Raw genomic sequence first — 19,727 nt, 5'->3', positions numbered from 1 at the left:
CAATATGCTTTTTTTTTTGTCTGATTTCTAAAACTCAATAACAACAGAGAAGACAGTTCTGGACTAGCTTTTCATTTCTCCTACACACATCATAACATTGAATTACCTTACATAGACAACAACTAATTTTTGGTTCATCCCAATCCTAACCCAAAATAAGCCAAAGCACAGGGTGGCCATAATTAAACTTCAGAGCCTTATGTAGCTCGATCTAACAACCAGGATGTCACCAAATTTGCTAGGGAGACTCATCAAGACAAAGGAAGGAGAATTCCGCGAAAAAAAATATTAGTTCGAAAAGTCGCCCATAAGGAAATATGGCTGTACAATGTTAAAAAGCATTTAAATGGACAAATGAATAACAAAAGACTAAACTGAAATTAAAGATTACCTTTATGTGTTGCGCTCATGTTAACACAGCAATAAAATATTTAATATCAATTTAATTTAACACATTAAGTACGGTATTACAGTTACTGAGGGATAAGTGTTGTCATAAACCTCTTGCGCAACTCGAGTACATTGAGTTCACTCATACAAAAGAGGACCTGGTTCAATAACCGTTCTCGTAGACCAGAAATTGCATCCTGTGCACAACATTCTCACCAGCAGAACGTAATGTCTCAAGGAATGTTCGTCACAGTCCGTGATACATTGTCCTTTACGACTGCCAAGTTCGAGAGATCGCCACGATAGACATTGGCCTTCAGGTAATCCCACAACCGAAAGTCGCATGGAGTAATGTCAGGGGAGCGAGCTGGCCACGCAACTACAAAAAAGCGACTAATCATCTTTCTTCTGTGGAGTGATGTCGTAGAAGCTGCTGCACCAGTCGTGCAATTTGGGGAGGTTCTCCATCCTGCATAAAAATGGTCTCATCCAGCCATCATCGTTGCTGAAGTTGCAGAATGATGAAAGTGTCCAGCCTATTGCGATATTTCCGTGCGGTAATGAAACAAGTTACTGGTCCTCTCGGAGTGACATCCTCAAAAAAGAATGGCTCTAAAGGCACATTTTTATCTTTACAGTCCGTTCAGATAAAAATGCGCCTCATCTCCACACAGAATTTTCCATGGACAAACATCGTCGACTTCAATCTGACCAGAAACGTCCGAGTAAACGTCAGTCGCTAATAATCGCTAATATGATCACAATCATTGTGAAGCTCTGCTGTACGCGACTGATCTTGTATGGATAAAATGTAATAAGTGTAATAATCTAACTGCATTAGCTGACATGACGTTTACTCACGTTCTGGCGGGTTCTAAACTTACGAGGAGCGGCTGATGCATTGGATTCGTCAGGGTAAAATAACTTTATAAGTAAACGCGCGATAAGGTAAAGTGAGGCGCATATTGAACACGACTATCAATGCGAATACGTTTGTGAAGTTTTCTCTTTACTTTATAGTTCTTATGATGCCAGAAAAACTTTAGTTCAGCTTCACTTTATGCAAATTTTCAGCTACCTGGGCTATAAGAGCGCCATAATCCCCCTATCAACGACTTTTCGAACTTTTTTTTGTAGATCGAGCTACATAAAACTCTGAATAGGAGAAATTTAATTATAGCCACCCTGTATATGGGACGAAACTAGTCATTTTCATTTAATTGTATTAATACACCAAATGAAGTCCAATTTATTCCTTCTTATAATTTGATTTTACTAGCCGAAAATGTACATATTGATTGACAATTTAGCCGGCCTGGTTGGCCGAGTAGTTAGCGTACTTGGAACTTGAACTTGAGAAACATGGAACTTGAAAAAGTTCCATGTTTCACCTCTAGAGCAAGGCTTCCGGATTATGTAAAAAATAAATTAAAAAAATAAAAGTGCAAAATCTCTCTCTCTCTCACACACACACACACACACACACACATAGTGGTAGGTAGGTAGGTATTTTTATGGCAGAGTTTTCAGCTATAGTTCGATGTCCAATGTTGAAAGCCACTCTAGAGCCTCCTTTGACACTTCATGTATCTTCTGCAGCTCACAGTGGAAACGGCGAAGGGGACAGTCACTGATGATATGTTTGATAGTCTGTACGATATGCGGCAGCCACAGTAAGAGCTATTTCCCATATTCCGTTTACTCGTATGTAGGAGGTAGTCACATATGTCCCGGTTCATCCTGATTCTGTTGATAGTTGTTCATAGTAGGAAGGATGAAGCCGGGCTGGCGGCTGCAGGGGAGGAGGGTCTTTCACACGAGAACGACCTCGCACAGTACTCAGCTGCATTTACTGTACACCAGTCTGAGAAAGAAGTGCTCATACAAACATTATTGACTCCCAACTGAATATAACCATGTACACGATTACCGGGACCTTGAAATCTACCCCACCAGTGCTTTCCAACCTAGCCCCACCAAATATACGAAGAAGACAGGCTTCACTAAAAGATCTGGAGAAAATCACTTATAACAACAATGGTAACAATACTTTTGCAAGGATACTACATAGGATAGAAGGAAAAATTATGGGAAAAGGAACAAGAGGGGCAAAAAATGAAGGACATAGCTTGAAGATATAAGTTCATGGACAGGATCACATGGCTATGCAGAAACAAAAAAGGAAAGCCACCAACAGAGAGAACTGGAAGGACATGGTGCTGCACCCTCTCATTGAAGAAGCTACATGACGACGAAAGGAAAAATGGTAATTTTTTTTTTTTACGAAAAAAACAAATGTCATAGAGAGCTTCTTTTTTTCATTTCGATGTACAGCATAGTGTACGGCGCAAATACCTGTTCCAATTCTCGAGCCATTTTCGTACTCCTTTTCCATTGAAGGATCTAATTCATGGATTTTGTGTTCAAATTTCTAGTCTTTATATAGATCCGCAAAATACACTAGCGTCCATCAGTTCACATATCGTTTCCTCTTCCTTTTTATTTTCTTCTTTATAAACTCAAGAAGATTCTCTTGTGCCAACTCATAATTAGGCTATTGTAAGAGTTGTTCTACCTTTGCGGGTAGAACAATTTTGTCAGACAATCCCTTCCATTCACCACAATGTAGCATGTTAACAATTTTTCGTTTTTCTTGGTCAGCAAAAGGGATTTTCGTGGAATTATTCAAAGACTCCGGCCATAACTTTTTCCATCATGCATCGACCGAGCCCTGTTTTACTTCGTTCAGTGCTTCTTTAATAATGTTTGTGAGAATGCATTCTGTAGTATCGAATTTTTTTCCAGCTCCGCATAACTCCAATACTTCAATTGTCTTTCATTGCCTTGAAAATATGATGAAAATAGAATTTTGTGTAATGAGTTTTGAACATCCGAATTATACCTTGATTTAACGGTTGAGTGAAAGAAGTCGTGTTAGGTGGCAGAAAAAACTTCAATAATTTTATTTAGATGTTTCAGTTCTTCAGGTACAAAGTAATGCTTAAACCAATCCAGGCACAATTCTCGTGTTATCCACAATTTTTGGTTACTTTGCCAGTAGACAGGTCATTTTTTTCCCTTTAAAACTCTCGGGTTTCGGGAATGGTCAAGCATAGCGGGTTTAATCATATCGCTTGCTGCATTTGCACAAAATAAGAGTGTTACCCTATCTTTACTTGCTTTAAATCCTGACATCCGTTTATCCTCTTGGGTAACGTAGAAGCTGTTAGGCACTCTCTTCCAGTAAAGCCCCAGCTCATCTACATCAAAGACTTGTTTCGACACCTATCCCTTCTCCTCAATTAATTTGCGAACTTCTTCAGGGAAAACCGCTGCTACTTCTTGATCAGCAGAAGCTGCATCGCTAATCACCTTTAAATTTCTTAAATAAAATCTTTTAAATCCTTTATGGCAAGTTTTGTGGAACTTTCAGATGATCCTTCTTCACCATCCTCGTGATAATAGTTATAAAGAGATTCCGTTGTTTCTCTTAAAATTGTCGAATTGATTGGCAATCCTTTTTTGCATTGTTTTCCATCTACACGCACTCAGCGCTCTTTCCATTTCAGTTAATGCTTTTTCGCATATACGAGAAATAATCTTCGCATTCTTTGGTGCACTGTCCACAAAACAACTGCGATTTCCTTCTTTTTATAATTGTAGCGCACTGTAGCCTCATTAATGCCGCATATCTTCCATACGGCTGCGAAAAAATTCAGATCTTTAATCTTATCTAAAAGTTCCACTTTCTCTTTCTCTGCCAATATGAGAACTTTTTTCTCCTCTTGGTTTCACAAAAATTGTAACGTTTAGGTCCTATTTTTAGCAGATAAGAGTAAAAAAAAAAAAAGAAGCGCGCGTAAAAGATAACACGCGAACGTCACAGTAATAATCTCACAACTATTTGTAACTGACGATAAAATTCGACTAGACCAGTGTGTGTGCCAGTGCCTTACTGACGATGATACCATAAGCGCAGGTGGTGGGACTTAATAATTGAATAATTCAAACAGCGAAAAGCAAGGGATAACTGAATATATTTCTTTTTCTTACGCAATCAGAATGTTCAAATTAATAAAGATGACGGTATTTTTTAAAATAATTTTAAAAAATTCTGTTTTTATTTTGTTTTACTGCTATTCAGTTTTTTTTCCTGGTAATTATTTAAGTACGAAAAATAACATTTTATTTTGGATTATTATTATTATTATTTATTTTATTTTATTTTATTTATTACTAACTAATTATAGTTGCTTGAACCTCCGTAACTCAGTTAGTATAGACAAAGCCCTTTGGTCGGAAAGACCTGAGTTCGATTCCAGTCAGTGAAATGAGGAACCCTTATCTAGTCTCTTTCGACTAAAGGTGAGTTAGCCGATTTCATACGGAGGTAGGGGTTTTTCTCCCGGAAACTCGGGTTTTTTGTCCCCCAGAACAGGCAAACCGGTCCCGTGAACACACGCATCTACAGACATAAGATACACCGGGAGGCATAGGGCAAACCACCTTATCCTCGAGACGGCCGCGGTTGTGAAGTCTACAGCTAAAGTACCTCAATGGTTCGTGAAAAGCTTAAAACAAGACAATTATATTGTCTAACTATGCACAGACGATCCATCAGTTGCTAATGGCAGTCCGAAGTGCTATTAGAAATAATTATGGTCCGATTTACTGTAGGGCAATGGTTCTCATTCATCCCGATCATTGGCCAAACATTGCCACTATTCTTTCAATAAATAAATAAATATAACTCAAATAGCCAACCGAAAATGGATCTTGAAAGGAATAGTGATCGCTCGGTGTGAGACCACCATTCCGCTTATTGGAAGCCTGAAGTGACTTGCAAAAGTTCGGTCTCTAGAATAAGGTTCCGGACCATGCTAAATTTAATTAATTAAAAAAAGTAGCAAAATATGTTTAGCCCACCCACGGTACGAATGTACAAGTTTACAAAAAACCTTTTGTGGGTTGGTAGCTACATACAAAATGATAAAATAAAATAGTGAGGCACGAATTCTTGAACAGCAATTGAAAGGAATGTTTTTGTTGCCGGATCTAATTCGGAGTTTTCTTGACTGGCTCATTCTGGAAAGTCATAGAGAAGGTACATGATTTTTAGTTGCTGAAAAATTAACTCAACCCATATGGTAATAATTACCATATTACATAAACATATAATGTTTATGTAATAATTTATATTATATTACATAAATAATTTATGTAATATAATTAATGTAATATAAATTAATAATTTATATTACATAAACAATACGAGCAATCATTTTTATTCGCTTCACAAACTGAATGATCGAACGACCTCGGTCTGCAGTGTGCTTTGGTATATTAGCAGTCGAAAACAAACTGCAATATCACATACCTAGCAAATAATTTGAAATTAAAGGTAGCATCTCGTGAAATTTTCCACAGAAAGCTCTAGTTATGTTTACCAGGATATATTGTTTCAAACTATTCCATCAAAATCAGCATTTAATTATAAAATGTTTATAATTAAATAAATATATATTAATTAATAGTAATAACTGCAGTTATAAATATTTTTTCTAAATGTTATAGAAAGTAGGATCATGAAAATGCAGACAACTTATTTATAAAGCCAGTTGAAAATAATTTCTTTGCCCCCCCCCCCACCCCCTTAACATTCTTCTTGCTTAGTTCTTCCAATCCTATTTACGGAGAAAGATCCTTGTTTCCCCCATTATACCGCTACCATCTCATTAAGAATCACGCTTCATGGACAAAAGCAGCGTATGCTCCGGACTAAAAGTACACACGCCAGATTATTTAGACAATTTCTAACGTGTCTGTGTTCAGTGGATGTAAAAGAGGGGGAGAAATGAAAGATTCAGGGCATATACTGAAGCTAACGAAATGGTTATATTTATAGTAAACTTTATGCATTATAAATAATTTTGGTGAGTAACTAGATATTTATTATTCCCGTTCAAAATCAATAACCTGGATTGTTACTCTATTGATTTTCATCTGTTATACATCAGAAATAATAAAGCCTAAATAAGATATTTCATTTTTAGGAGCAATCACAATTTAAAAATAGCAAGTACGTTTTTCAGATGTACATTATTGTACTATCCTTTAAAAGTCTGGGTGTCTTTATAACGTTAGCGACATTCGAAACTGATTCGGCCAGTCCAGATAAACTGCTCAAAATTATATTTTAAATGTTATTAAAAAAAAAATATATATATATATATATAAGATTGATACTATATATAAAGGTTCTATTAAATTCTAGTTTCCTTTCCTTTTTTTTTTTGTTTTGTTTTTAAATAGTAATACGAAATAGTTTTTTTTTTTTTTTTCGTTAGTACTCTGAGTATATACTGTGGGAATAGCAAACCTAATGATTTCAGAACGCATACCTGAACACAACCCTTTTCATTTAGAATAGGAACGTTTTTAGTATTATAAGTTTACTACCAAATCTTTGACCCACCGATGGGCTGTGGATGAGAGTTGGCCAGCAGACCTCTGGTCCTATAGAGGGTAGTATGTGAATAACATTACAATAACGTATCAGAAGTGCTATTAACATCTATAGCGAATATTAAGATTCAACAAATGAATATAAGCTTTGCTTGGCAAAGATTTAAAGCAGCGGTACAATGTTTCTCAAACTAACCATCACGCAATCCTTTCCCTTCATTTTAATTCAAATTATTATAAGTATTTATTGTGTGTGTTTCCAAACAACCATTGGGTTGATGGGGTAGGATTGCTACCATACTAGAGGATTATTATAGAACAAGGTGGTTTACCCGTTGCCTTCCTTGTCCAGTAGTATCCTGTGTCTGTATATATGTTTGTTGATAGGGCCAATTTGCCTGTTTTGAAGGACGAAAAACCCAATTTCCTGGAGGAAACCCTCCACCTCCGTGTGAGATCGGATAACTCACCTTTGAAAAGCCCGGATAAAGGTTCCTCGTGTCATAGACAGAATTCGAAACCAGACCGTTCCAACCAAATGGCTTTGTGGAAACCAACACTAAGCTACGGAGGCTCCAAGTAGTTATTAGAATTGATTCATGAAGAGGAAATGAAACCGCATCTAAGAAATTTCCCGGATGCAGTTTCATTCCCTCTTTAAAATAAATCAATCGTAATAACTACCACAACATATTATTATTATTATTATTATTATTATTATTATTTTCGAACTCGCGTATGAGCGCATTCAAATACTCACCTCTCTCTCTCTCTCTCTCTCTCTCTCAATTTTTTACCAGTCAGAAGATAACGCTACTACGTGAAAGAGAATAAGTGTGCTTATACTGAAATAATAACGCTTCCCCCATGCCAGTACGTTTCCATTATTCTTCATTCTACTTTTATTCTCCTCCTCTCCACTAAAGTTGATGCTTTTTTATCTGTCTGTCATCCATAGCACAATCTTCGCAAATTTTTCTCTCTGATCAGAAAACGCCAAACCCATCAGAGACGCAAAGAACTTTCATAAGTGAGAGAGAGAGAGAGAGAGAGGGAAGGAGGGAGGGAGGTAGGGAGAGAGAGAGAGAGAGAGAGAGGGAAGGAGGGAGGGAGGTAGGGAGAGAGAGAGAGAGAGAGAGAGAGAGAGAGAGAGTATTAAAAAAGTATTTCGTACCTGAAAGACAGGTAAACTGGCCGAAAGCACACGCATTTAACAGCCATAATACATCTGCTTCGGCGGAATTCCAGCTATTCCAGTTCAATCAGTCTCAACAGTAATCATATAAATTCTGTAACAATTAATTTAAAGCTTCCATCTAAGAATAGCCTCTTTCTCTAAAATGTTCTTCTAATTATATGAAATACTCTTTATACAGAATTATGGTTCGTGTTTTTTTCCTCTCAAATTACGTTTATTTTTAGGACACCTAAGTTAATATAACGGAGTACAGGTAACAAGAAGAAGAGAAGTAGCCACTAATATCGTCAAAAAAAGGGAATGTAACAGTGGTAAATGACACATTCCTGAGCAAATGAAATATACATATCACATATCATATTATAGACTACTTTTCAACTTATCAAATATTATTATTATTTTTTGTTAATTTAAAACTGTTTTAAACTGTTGTTAATTTAAAAGTGTCACAAAGTAACTATTCTTGTCACGCTGAAGACAGTGATATATAATTCATCGAAATCGGCCAAGTGAAACCCAAATTTTGAATGTGCTGAAAATTGAGCAGAATTCACCGTGGTCACTAACGAGCATAGAACAAAGGATCGCCATCTTTACAGTTGTCCAAGGGAAGAAAGGTGAGCCATGAATTGCAACAAGTGCCTGAAGGAATTATCGTCCGATGGAAGTCATATAACCTGAAGGAAATGCCTTAGGAATCTTCACTTTACATGTTCCGGACTTTCAGAAACAACCTGGCAACGCAAATCCAATACCAAGCGAGAGGATGGAAATGCCTATACTGCAGAGAGAACAAAGAAACGCCGCTACCCACGACGCAACTGATTACGCCGGAAGCAGAATAGGACGATGAACTGGACAGACAAAAAATACCGATAAAAACGAGCCTTATAATTTGAGTTCCGTAAATTTATTACTAGAAAAAGGTTTAGAAAATATAAAAGCCAGCTTGGTAGATCTTGTCCAAGAACTATTTGATAAACAAATAACAAAAAATATTAGCGAATATGAAGTTTGTTAAATTTAATAATTCAAAAGTCGAAGAAGTCTTACAAACGGTAAAAGAAATTAAAACTAGCATTAACGCACTAACTGACAGGCAGCACAAATTGATAAGACACGTCGGAACTCCGTCAAGAATTTAATTCCCTGAAACTACAATACGAAGTTTTAAACCAACAACAACATAAAGAAGATCTTGTCATAAACGGTCTTCCAAAAACTGAATCCACAGAAATTCTCAGAGACGTAGTTTTAAAGTTAGGCCATGCAATTGACATCCCCCCTACAGCATAATGATATTCAGACCATAAATCGGATTCCCAGGAAGAACAAAAAAACGAGGCTTGCCACGACCCGCACCAGTAATAATCCGTCTAACAAGCAAGGATACAAGAGAAAATCTCATAAAAGCCAGCAGACTGAAAAAACCACTAATCAAGGATTTAAATGCATCGCAAGACAATACGCCAATCTTTCTATCTGAGTATTTAACACCTTTCAATCAGAATCTTTTGAACCAAGCAAGAAAAGTAAAAACAGAAAAAAAGTATCAATTTTTATGGATCAAAGACGGCAAAATACTCTTGAGAGTCACAGACTTCAAAGTCTATACAAATAAAAAGCTCGGAAGATATAGATAGGTTGCTAGAGTGAAACAAAAGACTCCAACTTAGTTCAATAAGAAGATCTCAACACAACAAAAATGAATGTGAACCATCAGATAGATGAAATTACACCAGAATACATCAGTAATTGTACTTTCGAATCTCGTGATGCATGGAAACAGCACACAGTACAAGCGAGAGGTCTCTCAATCTTGCATATTAACATCAGAAGCATCCGAAAACATAGGTTATTGTTATAGGCTTATCTGAGGAATTACACTGATATTATTGATATATTGATTCTAACAGAAGTATCCATAACTAATGACGAAGCGACTGCTTTCCAAATTCCAGGCTTCCAACAACATAGATCATGCCGCGAAACAAAAAGAGGGGATGGAATATTAATATTTATCAAACAAAAATTAATAGCAAAAGAAACGGCCTATCAGTTTGAGCATGCTCCCTTGCCTCGAAATCACTAATACCACCAATAGACAGCATCCCATAATACTAAATGCTATTTACAGGCCACCAAATCTAAACATGATAAAATTCTTGCATGAACTCAATTGCTGGCTTTTACGCCAAGAAATATGCTCAACCGAATACCTAATGATAATTGGCAACATAAACATAAATATTGCAAACGAAAACCAGAACAACACTGTACAATACCTAGACACGCTATCCATGTATAATCTAATACCAACAATAACATCATGTACTAGAGAAGAAATATTCGGAAATACTACCACTGCCTCCTGTCTAGATCATATAAACATCCGAGCACCACCAAACAGTTACACTGCATCAGTTATAAAGTGCCAAGTAGCAGACCATTACTTCACCGCTCTAAACCTGCACACCAAGACAATATCTATGCAATGTCCTACAGAAGAAAAGCGACAGAAAACAATAATAGACGAAGAAATAGTCAACCACGAAATAAGAAAAACAGACTGGGAACACCTGGCACCAGATTCAGCAGATATCTTATACAAAACATTAAACTCACACTGGAGGAAATATATAAGAAAGCTACAAAGAAAGTCAGAATTCGTTCAAAAACAACACAAAACCCTTGGATAACGCAAAACTTAATCCTAGAAATACACAGAAAGGACGCTTTATGGAAAAAATTAAAGCGATATCCAAACAATACAGCTTTAAAAACTGAGTATAAGATAACAAGGAATCGCCTTACAACACAAATCAGAAATGCAAAAAGAAGCTACTACATAGACAAACTAACCTCTGCACAAAACAACATGAAACAAACCTGGCATCTGATCAATGAGATGCTAGATTGTGTTCCCAACACCACCGTCTCCAAAACCATAAAACACAGCTTCATGAAAGACGCAAAACCTATCCAACAACTAGCAAATGACTTTAACCAATACTTTGTAGACTCCATCCAAGAACTGCACAGAAATATTCCCCCAATCACAAAACGAGACCCCCCACTTGGACCACAATCAAAACAGACATTATGGTTCCCAACCATAAAAGAAGTAGAACTTCTATCTGCAATACATCAAATCAAACCAAACAAAGGCCCAGGAATTGATGGTATAAGACCTAAAGATAGAAAACAACATGCAACTAGTTTAAGTCCAATCCTACTAAAACTAATAAATAAAATATTTAAAACAGGACAGATACCAAGTATGCTAAAGACCGCCATAATCACACCCATATGGAAACATGAAAAAAAATTTAATCAGCAATTACAGACCCACAGCAACATTACCAATTATCAATCAAATTATGGAGCAAATCATACTGAAGAAACTCACAGCATACGCAGAGACCTTTCATATTATCCCCAAAACACAATATAGTTTTCAGAAAAATAAGGGAACAACATCTCTCTTGGAAGACTTTAGAGACGTAATTAATACCGCCTTAGACAAAAACAAAATTGCCATGGTAGTCTTTATTGATCTAACTAAAGCATTCGATACACTCTCACATCAAACCTTGTTAGAAAAGCTGAGGCATGTTGGAATAGACGGGCCTCTTCACAGGTGGTTTACAAACTACCTTCAAAATAGAAAGCATATCACACGTATCGAGTCAAACCGAAGCAGAAAGCTACCAGTAACCTGTGGAGTACCACAGGGAGCTGTACCCTCCCCAACTCTATTCAACATTTACACGCACGATATTAATCAGCTACCACTCAAAAGTAAGATATTCCAATACGCAGACGATACAGCAATAATATCCATCCATAATAACGCAAGCATAGCCCAAACAAATATGCAACATGACATAAATCTGATCATAGACTGGCTCACGAAAACCTCCATACACCTAAACTTAGAAAAGACAAAATTAATGATATTCAGAAATCCACTGACTCGACCAGTTGATAACAAATATATAACCATCCAACATCCACTTTCCAACATAAAAAACACACCGAACAGCAAAACCACTACAATCATTCAGGTTGAAACAATACGATACCTTGGAATTTACTTCGATGCTGATATGAACTGGAATAGCCACATAAACCATCTACACAACAAACTCCCAACAATAAGTGGCAAACTCTCCAGGTTAAAAGACATAGTTCCCATACGCTTAAAAACACTAATATACAAAGCACTATGCCAAAATATACTAAGATACGCTATAACAACGTATGATTTTTTTTTGTGTACCCTACAAATTAAATAGATTAATGTCGCTACAGTACAAAATGATAAAACTGATTTTTTTTGGGAACAAAGAGAAAATAATGACCTTATATACATTGCAATGTCAGAACACAAAATATTGACAGCAAAACATTTATGTCACTACGCAGCTTTACTGAAACATTATTTCGATGCCAACTACAGGACAGTCAGAAATACATACCGTATAACAAGACCTCAGACAACTAATTATATCACATATAAATACAATAATCACTACGGAAAGGCCACGCGAAACTTCTACATCCCAGACATGATAAAGAAATTACCTTTTGAACACAGAAACCTTACAAACTAAAAGAGCTCTAAGGACATATATGAACAAGAAACACGCACCTAAAATACCATACAAACTTAATGAAACACAAAATATTCGTTCAGGCTTCCAGTTCAGCGACGCATCAATACATTCCAAGTCATTGTGTGTGTGTGTGTGTGTGTGTGTGTGTGTGTGTGTGTGTGTGTGTGTCAGTGGCGCACTCCGGATTTAATCTTAGAGGGGGCCGAGTACTCATAATTTAATCTTGGGGGGGGGGGAGATGAGTAGACGATTTGAGAATACACACTACGCATTGCATACGACCTATGACTAAGCATCTGCAGTGATCGCCGATACATGATACCCGTGATCTCTGGCCCGGCTCGGGCAAACAAAGTATCGCCCGAGCATTACTTCGTTTGCTTTGCGTTCACAACGTCCGTGATTCCCGAGAGCCAGAGTGTATTCCCACCTTATGCGACCGCTGATTCATAAGTACAGTAGTATAGAAACAGAAGACACAACACAACATAAATAAAAAAATAATAATAATAATAAATTTCATTAGGAAAAGATTTTTGGAAAATTTTCTAGTCTTTTTTTTTGAGGGGGGAGAAGTTCCCCTTGTCCCCCTCCCTTGGTGTGCCAATGTGCGTGCGCGCGCACGCGATTTTCTCAATCATAGATTTCGTAGCTTCCCAACACAGCAAAAAAACAATAAATAATAACCAACTGGTGTCATCCTCAGATAAGCTTACATATAAGCTTCGAGGATGAAAGCTGAGAAATTAGTTCTCATCCAAGATGTATCATATGTAACCAATTGCATGTGAAGTACGTATCACATGTAAACCAATGTATGTAATGTATGTATTATATGTAAACCAATGTATGTAATGTATGTATTATATGTAATCAAATGTATGTAATGTACGTATCACATGTAAACCAATGTATGTAATGTATGTATTATATGTAATCAAATGTATGTAATGTACGTATCACATGTAAACCAATGTATGCAATGTATGTATTATATGTAAACAAATGTATGTAATGTAAGTATCATATGTAAACAAATGTATCATATGTAATCAAATGTATGTAATGTATGTTATAACTGTAACAAAAGTATGCAATATAGAGTGATTATATCCATTGATATTGTATATATAGAGTGTAAAATTGCAAAGAAACAGCTGTAATAATCATCATTATGAATATTATAATAATATACGTTGTAAACAGTTATTGTTATTATTATTATTTAAAAAACTTTATGTATATATGTATATATATATATATATATATATATAAATTGCAAACTATAATCCAGCTAACAGAATAAAGATAAAACTGAGAAATTAAAATAAAATAAAATAAATAAATAAATAAATAAATAAATATATATATATATATATATATATATATATATATATATATATATATATATATATATATATATATTAGGGTTACCAAGTAATTTTATAAACTTGGTTATTTTACTCCTAATCCCAAGTAAGTAAACAGTTAAGTTTGCGCCTGAAACGTAGTTCAAGTCTAAAGGTGGTGCAACACCAGGGCAACTCATTGTAAAGGTGGATAAAGCTCTGATCTCTATTCTTAGTATTTTCCATAATGCAAAGCACATCTCACTAAGAGATGTATACTGCAATACATTATGGGTATAGGTAAACTTGTATAGGTAAAGTTGATAAGGCTCTGTATAGTACTAAAACCTTGGTATTTAGGGTCTAGCTACTCACTGAGGAGACCTCAAAAAAGGTTGAAACCGGTCTGGGTAGTGGCCCCACCCATAATGTATTGCAGTATACATCTCTTAGTGAGATGTGCTTTATATTATGGAAAATACTAAGAATAGTGATCAGAGCTTTATCTACCTTTACAATGAGTTGCCCTGGTGTTGCACCACCTTTAGACTTGAACTATGTTTCAGGCGCAAACTTAATTGTTTGCTTACTTGGGATTAGGAGTAAAATAACTAAGTTTATAAAATTACTTATTAACCCTAATATACATTACCCAAGGTAAAAAAACTAATTTATATATATATATATATATATATATATATATATATATATATATATATATATATATATATATATATATATATATATACAGTATATATATATATATATATATATATATGCCTCCATGGAATCAAAAGACTCATCGCGGGAGACCAAACATTGACATACTAATCATTATTCACACAATACCTGCCATACTTCCCCTTAAACTCATTCACAATCACTTCTGGCAACGCATTCCACCCATTTACACCCCTCCAAGCAAAAAAAATCTAGTCCTAACACCCTTGTTAAGCACACTCTTACACAATCTCCAGGGATAACCCCCTCGTTCTCTCCCTTCCTGCACTGGCCTTAAAAAGGTTATCAGTATCAATCCTATAAAACCCTTTTAATAATTTATATGCCTCTATCATATCTCCTCTCATACGTCTATCAACTAGTTTTTGAAGCCCACAGACCTTCAATCTATCCTCGTAGGAGACATCCCACGGGCCTGCAACAATTTTCGTAACCCGCCTCTGAATCCACTCCACCATTTCCACATCACCAAGAAATCAAGGTGACCAGATCTGTGCACAGTAGTCCAAATGAGGTCTTATTAATGCTTTATAAAGTGGGACAATCACTTCCTTATCCCTACTTGTCAGTGTGTTCTTCAATAACCATGTAATCTGATGTGAAGTTTTGGCAACCTTTGCAGTATGCCCTCGACACTTAAGTTCTCTGTCCATAATAACTCCCAACTCCCTAGCCTCATCAACTTCCTGCAGTTCAGTTCAGTTCAAATATACTTCTTGCTGTGAAGCGAAGTTGATTCACATGATTGTGTAAGCCAACTTCAGTGATCGAATTGAAGCCCCAACTTTAAAACATCAAACAAACAATGAAAGTAATTGTTAAAATGCACTACTTACCTTAAATGCTAAAAAAACAGCGGCTGAGGAACAGAATGCTCCATTGTATAAAGACATAACAGTCGTCTTTTGTTTGGGAAATAAATTAGCAATCTGAGGTAGAGAAAAAAAAACATGATATATTTGATATAATCATTCTAAATATATAGCAATCAAGTTTAAGGACTTAAGGTGCAGATAAATTATCACAGTTAACAAGATCAAGTATATATTCCTTAACAAGATGAGGACTGCAGGTATATATTTATATATTTTTCTCAAATATTGTGTTCTGACTGATAAACTACATGCATTCCCTTTTTACTTTGTCATATACTGTAGTTTATCACCCAGTATTATACGAAATGGATGTATTGGTATAAGTTTGTGAAAATGGAACATATTTTAAGAGTTTACAGACTTCTTGAGTCTTTACATATAACGTCATATTAATTAGCAATCAGTTTGCGAGCAAAACGTATTGGAACATACATAAACTGCGGCTAATAACATGAAAATGTGATAATGATATTTTATGCAGTTAGGAAGAAACCATATAAGTGATGAAAAAGATAAGAGTGCTGCAAACAGTAGTCATTCCTTTTGTCGGGCATCAGTGGACTCTCTCAAGTTCAGGACAGGTATCCATCGCTGTAGAAGTTTGTCAGAACATGAACTCCTTAGTTTAAGTTTCGATAGAAAGGTTACTTTACTACTTTTGAAGAAATATCTCAAAAAATGTTTGAATGGGGCAGTGATGACGGGACAATTGACTGCTGTAAAGCTGTGATATGGGGATGATTTACAAGACATTCCTCAAATCAGATGGATGCGTTTAATTTTAGCGGTTAATCACCAGAGTGTAACGTTAGTTATGAATGTATGTGTTCCTAGGAATGCAGACTCGAGAAAGAAGAATGCGGTAAGTAAACATTAGTTTTCAGCCTTGAATTATATGTTCTAGATGATGGGGAAGAGGCATTCTGTTAATTTGTTTTTAAGGTTTTGTCTTTTCAGAGAGAATCTAGTAACAGTTGCTCCAAAGGAAGAGGTTTAATTGCTTGTATTTACATCCATTTATTTTATGCTGTTAATATGGGTTTTCCTCAACACACTATCAGGTTGATGCCAACTTGTATAAGGAGCAAGAAGCGACAGTAAGAACAGGTGTTGGATTGACTGATTGGCTCCAAGTTGGAAAAGGAGTTAGGCAAGGATGTTTACTTTCTCCTCACTTGTTTAGTATATATGCAGAGGACATCATGCGTGAAGCATTGGATGAGCTCAGGACAGGAATTAGGATAGGGGTAGATTGATCAGTAATCTGAGGTATGCTGATGATACGTTACTGCTTTGTAATTGCATGGAAGAACTAGGACTAATTCTTGACAAAGCTAACAAGATCATTAATAACAGAGGACTTCAACTCGATTCTAGCAAGACAAAGATCATGGTTCTCAAAGGAAAAACAAACAGAGAAGCTCTTGAGAAACAAGTGTACCTTAATGGAGAAAGAATTGAGGAAGTCAGCAAGTTTGAGTACTTGGAATCCATTATTAATGTGAAGAATTGCTGTTCAGAAGATGTCAGAAAAAGATTAGGAATGGCTAAAACAACAGTCAGAGAGCTGTCTAAAATCTGGAAGGATGGATCTATCTCCATGGGAACAAAGTTGAAGATTTTTAGATGCAGTTGTTTTTCTAACAGCGACTTATGGATGCGAGACTTGGAACCTAAAGAAGTCAGATAAGAAACGGATATCTGCTTTTGAGATGTGGTGTTACAGAAGGCTGTTGAGGATACCATATACTGAAAGGTGTACAAATGAATGGGTGTTAGAAAAGATCAGTAGAACTTTAAGGCTCCTTAAGGATATTGACAGAAGAAAGTTAAAATATTTTGGACACATAGAAAGGATGGAAGGAGGACTTCTCCGAACAGTAATAGAAGGTAAAGTTCCTGGAAAAAGAGGCAGGGGTAGACCATCAATGAGATAGATGGATGGAGTGTGTGGAGTGACTGATCTTCAGAGAGTTGAGGCTTCCAGAAAAGCAAACAACAGGACTACATGGCGAAGCCTGGTGTGGAACATCACCGAGCATCGGAGTGACCATACGGCATCTGTAGATGCCCAGTGAACATAGTAATAGTAATATTTGATTTAATTTTAGCCAGTGTTTTGATTCTCGTCTTAAACAAAATTTATATATATTTTACTTTAATTCCCTGAGTTTTCATAGAAGTTAAAATCTCTTCATAAGATTTCTTCATTGTTTCTATATAAAGAAAAGTTTTGAATTTCCACGTGAATTGGCACTGATATGGAATGAATTAAAATCACAGCATTCGAATAAAATTAACCACATTCACAACGTCATTCTTCACTTATAACAAACTTGCATTAAGATTATGAGGCCAAGTATATTGTTTTTAACTGTTTTAGCTGGCTTGGGATGAAAAAGTAGATATGAGGCCGCTGACTAACTCACATTCGGTTGAAAAGTCCTTAAAAAGTTTCGCTCGTGTGTTAGACGGGATTCGAAGGTAGGTCTTTCTAACCAAAGGCACTGTTTTCCTTTCTTAGTATGAGATCAAAAAAGTTTACCCGAAATGTGTGTTTCAGAAAAACAGGTAAAATGTTTACTGCATGCAACGATTTTTAAAATATAGAGTTAAAGCTGGATAATTTTCTATTACTTTCGTTAGCGAATGCGCTTAACATTATTATATTATTTGCGACAATCAAAGAAATAAGAACGTTAATGTTAAAGGATCACACGAGTCCATTACTTGACAAACAAAATATAGTGTATTGCTCACCGAGTTTTAGATCTACTCAGTAAAATTTATAAAGTACTACATTGATAACTCTGTTGATCCAATATTTACAGTTTCAATTAAGTATTGAATTTGTATTTAGTGTAATAACTATAATTTAGTGTCTTTTTTTTTGACGGAGGTTATCGAGAAGTGCTGGAATATTCAGAATCAGATAAAATTTAACTTGCTTGTGCTGCTGTTTTAAGTTTCGATTTGGTTATTCTTGCAGCTTGAACTGCTTTTCAATTTCAAGGAACAGGTCATTTCACCTGATGAGTTACTAGAAAAATTTCTCTATCCAGTTGCTACTATTTTGGAACTATTCTACTTTATTTTCCTTACGAACACTGAACATCGATATTTATTTTATCGCAAAGATTGCAAAACGATGTTCCATCTAAATCGGCTCTTTGTCTTCATTATTAAGGAAAGAGAGTGACATACTGTACACTGATTGTTGAATCTTGAATCAGTTTCTCTGGCACGCAGCATGCTGTTGCTATCTTGCCATATCTGGTTTTGTGGGAGAATTTGAAGTGAACTTTAGCATCGCTGGCTTCGTTTTATATAGATTTCCTTAGCTTCTAAATTAACATACATACATACCCAATAATATAGTTATTAGTGATTTATTGTTTTTTTTTATTTTTATACCTCTCTTTTTCTTGTTCTTCTTTTTTTTTTTTTTCTTTCGGTGTCTACGAAGTGAATGGAAAAATATTGTTCGCATAAAGTTTTTTTTTTAATCTTATCAGCACGAAATATAATTAGAAAACAATACGGAATAAAAAGTCACAATACAGAATAGAAAATATACTTTTAAGGAATTTATTAATTTATGATTTTAAAACAGTTTTTACCTGAAAATTGACGAGTCTAAGTTGACTCCCCCCGAGTCCTAAAAGTAATGTTCCCGGAAAAATAAGATATGGGTTTTCTGAAAAAAAAAAGTAAAAAAATTAAAAAAAAAATCAGTAAATAGAATAACTATAATTTCATTTGTTATCAAAGCGCTTTAAATATAGTCTTATCAGCAGTATGTAAAAATGATGAAGAAATACAACGTCCAAAGTATCTTTATATGAAAGAATATTGTTTATCAAATTTTGTTTACTTTGTCTGTCTTCGCTCGGAAATAACGTACAGTCAGGTAAATTAAATATACAGGTGGAGCTGTGTATATAACCATTCACATTTATTTTAAGCAGACACGAATACGATTATCAAGATCATGCAGCAGAGAAGAGGTAGGATAAACATTTTCAGAAGTTTAAATTTAACAAGATTAGTTGAGTAAAAGGGAAGAAATATTTAAAACTGACGTTCAGAA

General features: G+C 35.5%; 1 protein-coding gene across 3 annotated transcripts in view; it reads right to left on the bottom strand.

Moving 5' to 3' along the window:
- Positions 1-19,727, bottom strand: part of LOC150100347 (equilibrative nucleobase transporter 1-like) — a 101,821-nt gene that overhangs the window by 43,936 nt on the left and 38,158 nt on the right. For all 3 annotated transcript variants that reach the window (XM_090403045.1, XM_090403044.1, XM_090403046.1), the window contains 2 exons: positions 19,258-19,334; positions 15,599-15,691 (listed from right to left, as the gene is read on the bottom strand). In XM_090403045.1, the coding sequence (XP_090259171.1) occupies positions 15,599-15,691; positions 19,258-19,334 (170 nt within the window). The remainder of the gene's footprint in view (positions 1-15,598; positions 15,692-19,257; positions 19,335-19,727) is intronic.

Source organism: Typopeltis vanoorti, chromosome 13, assembly GCF_054136105.1.
Source record: "Typopeltis vanoorti isolate ZY-2024b chromosome 13, IOZ_Tvanoo_1.0, whole genome shotgun sequence".
Taxonomy (NCBI): Eukaryota; Metazoa; Arthropoda; class Arachnida; order Uropygi; family Thelyphonidae; genus Typopeltis; species Typopeltis vanoorti.
Note: the sequence above shows the minus strand (reverse complement) of the source record. Positions and strands in the feature narration are given on the sequence as shown.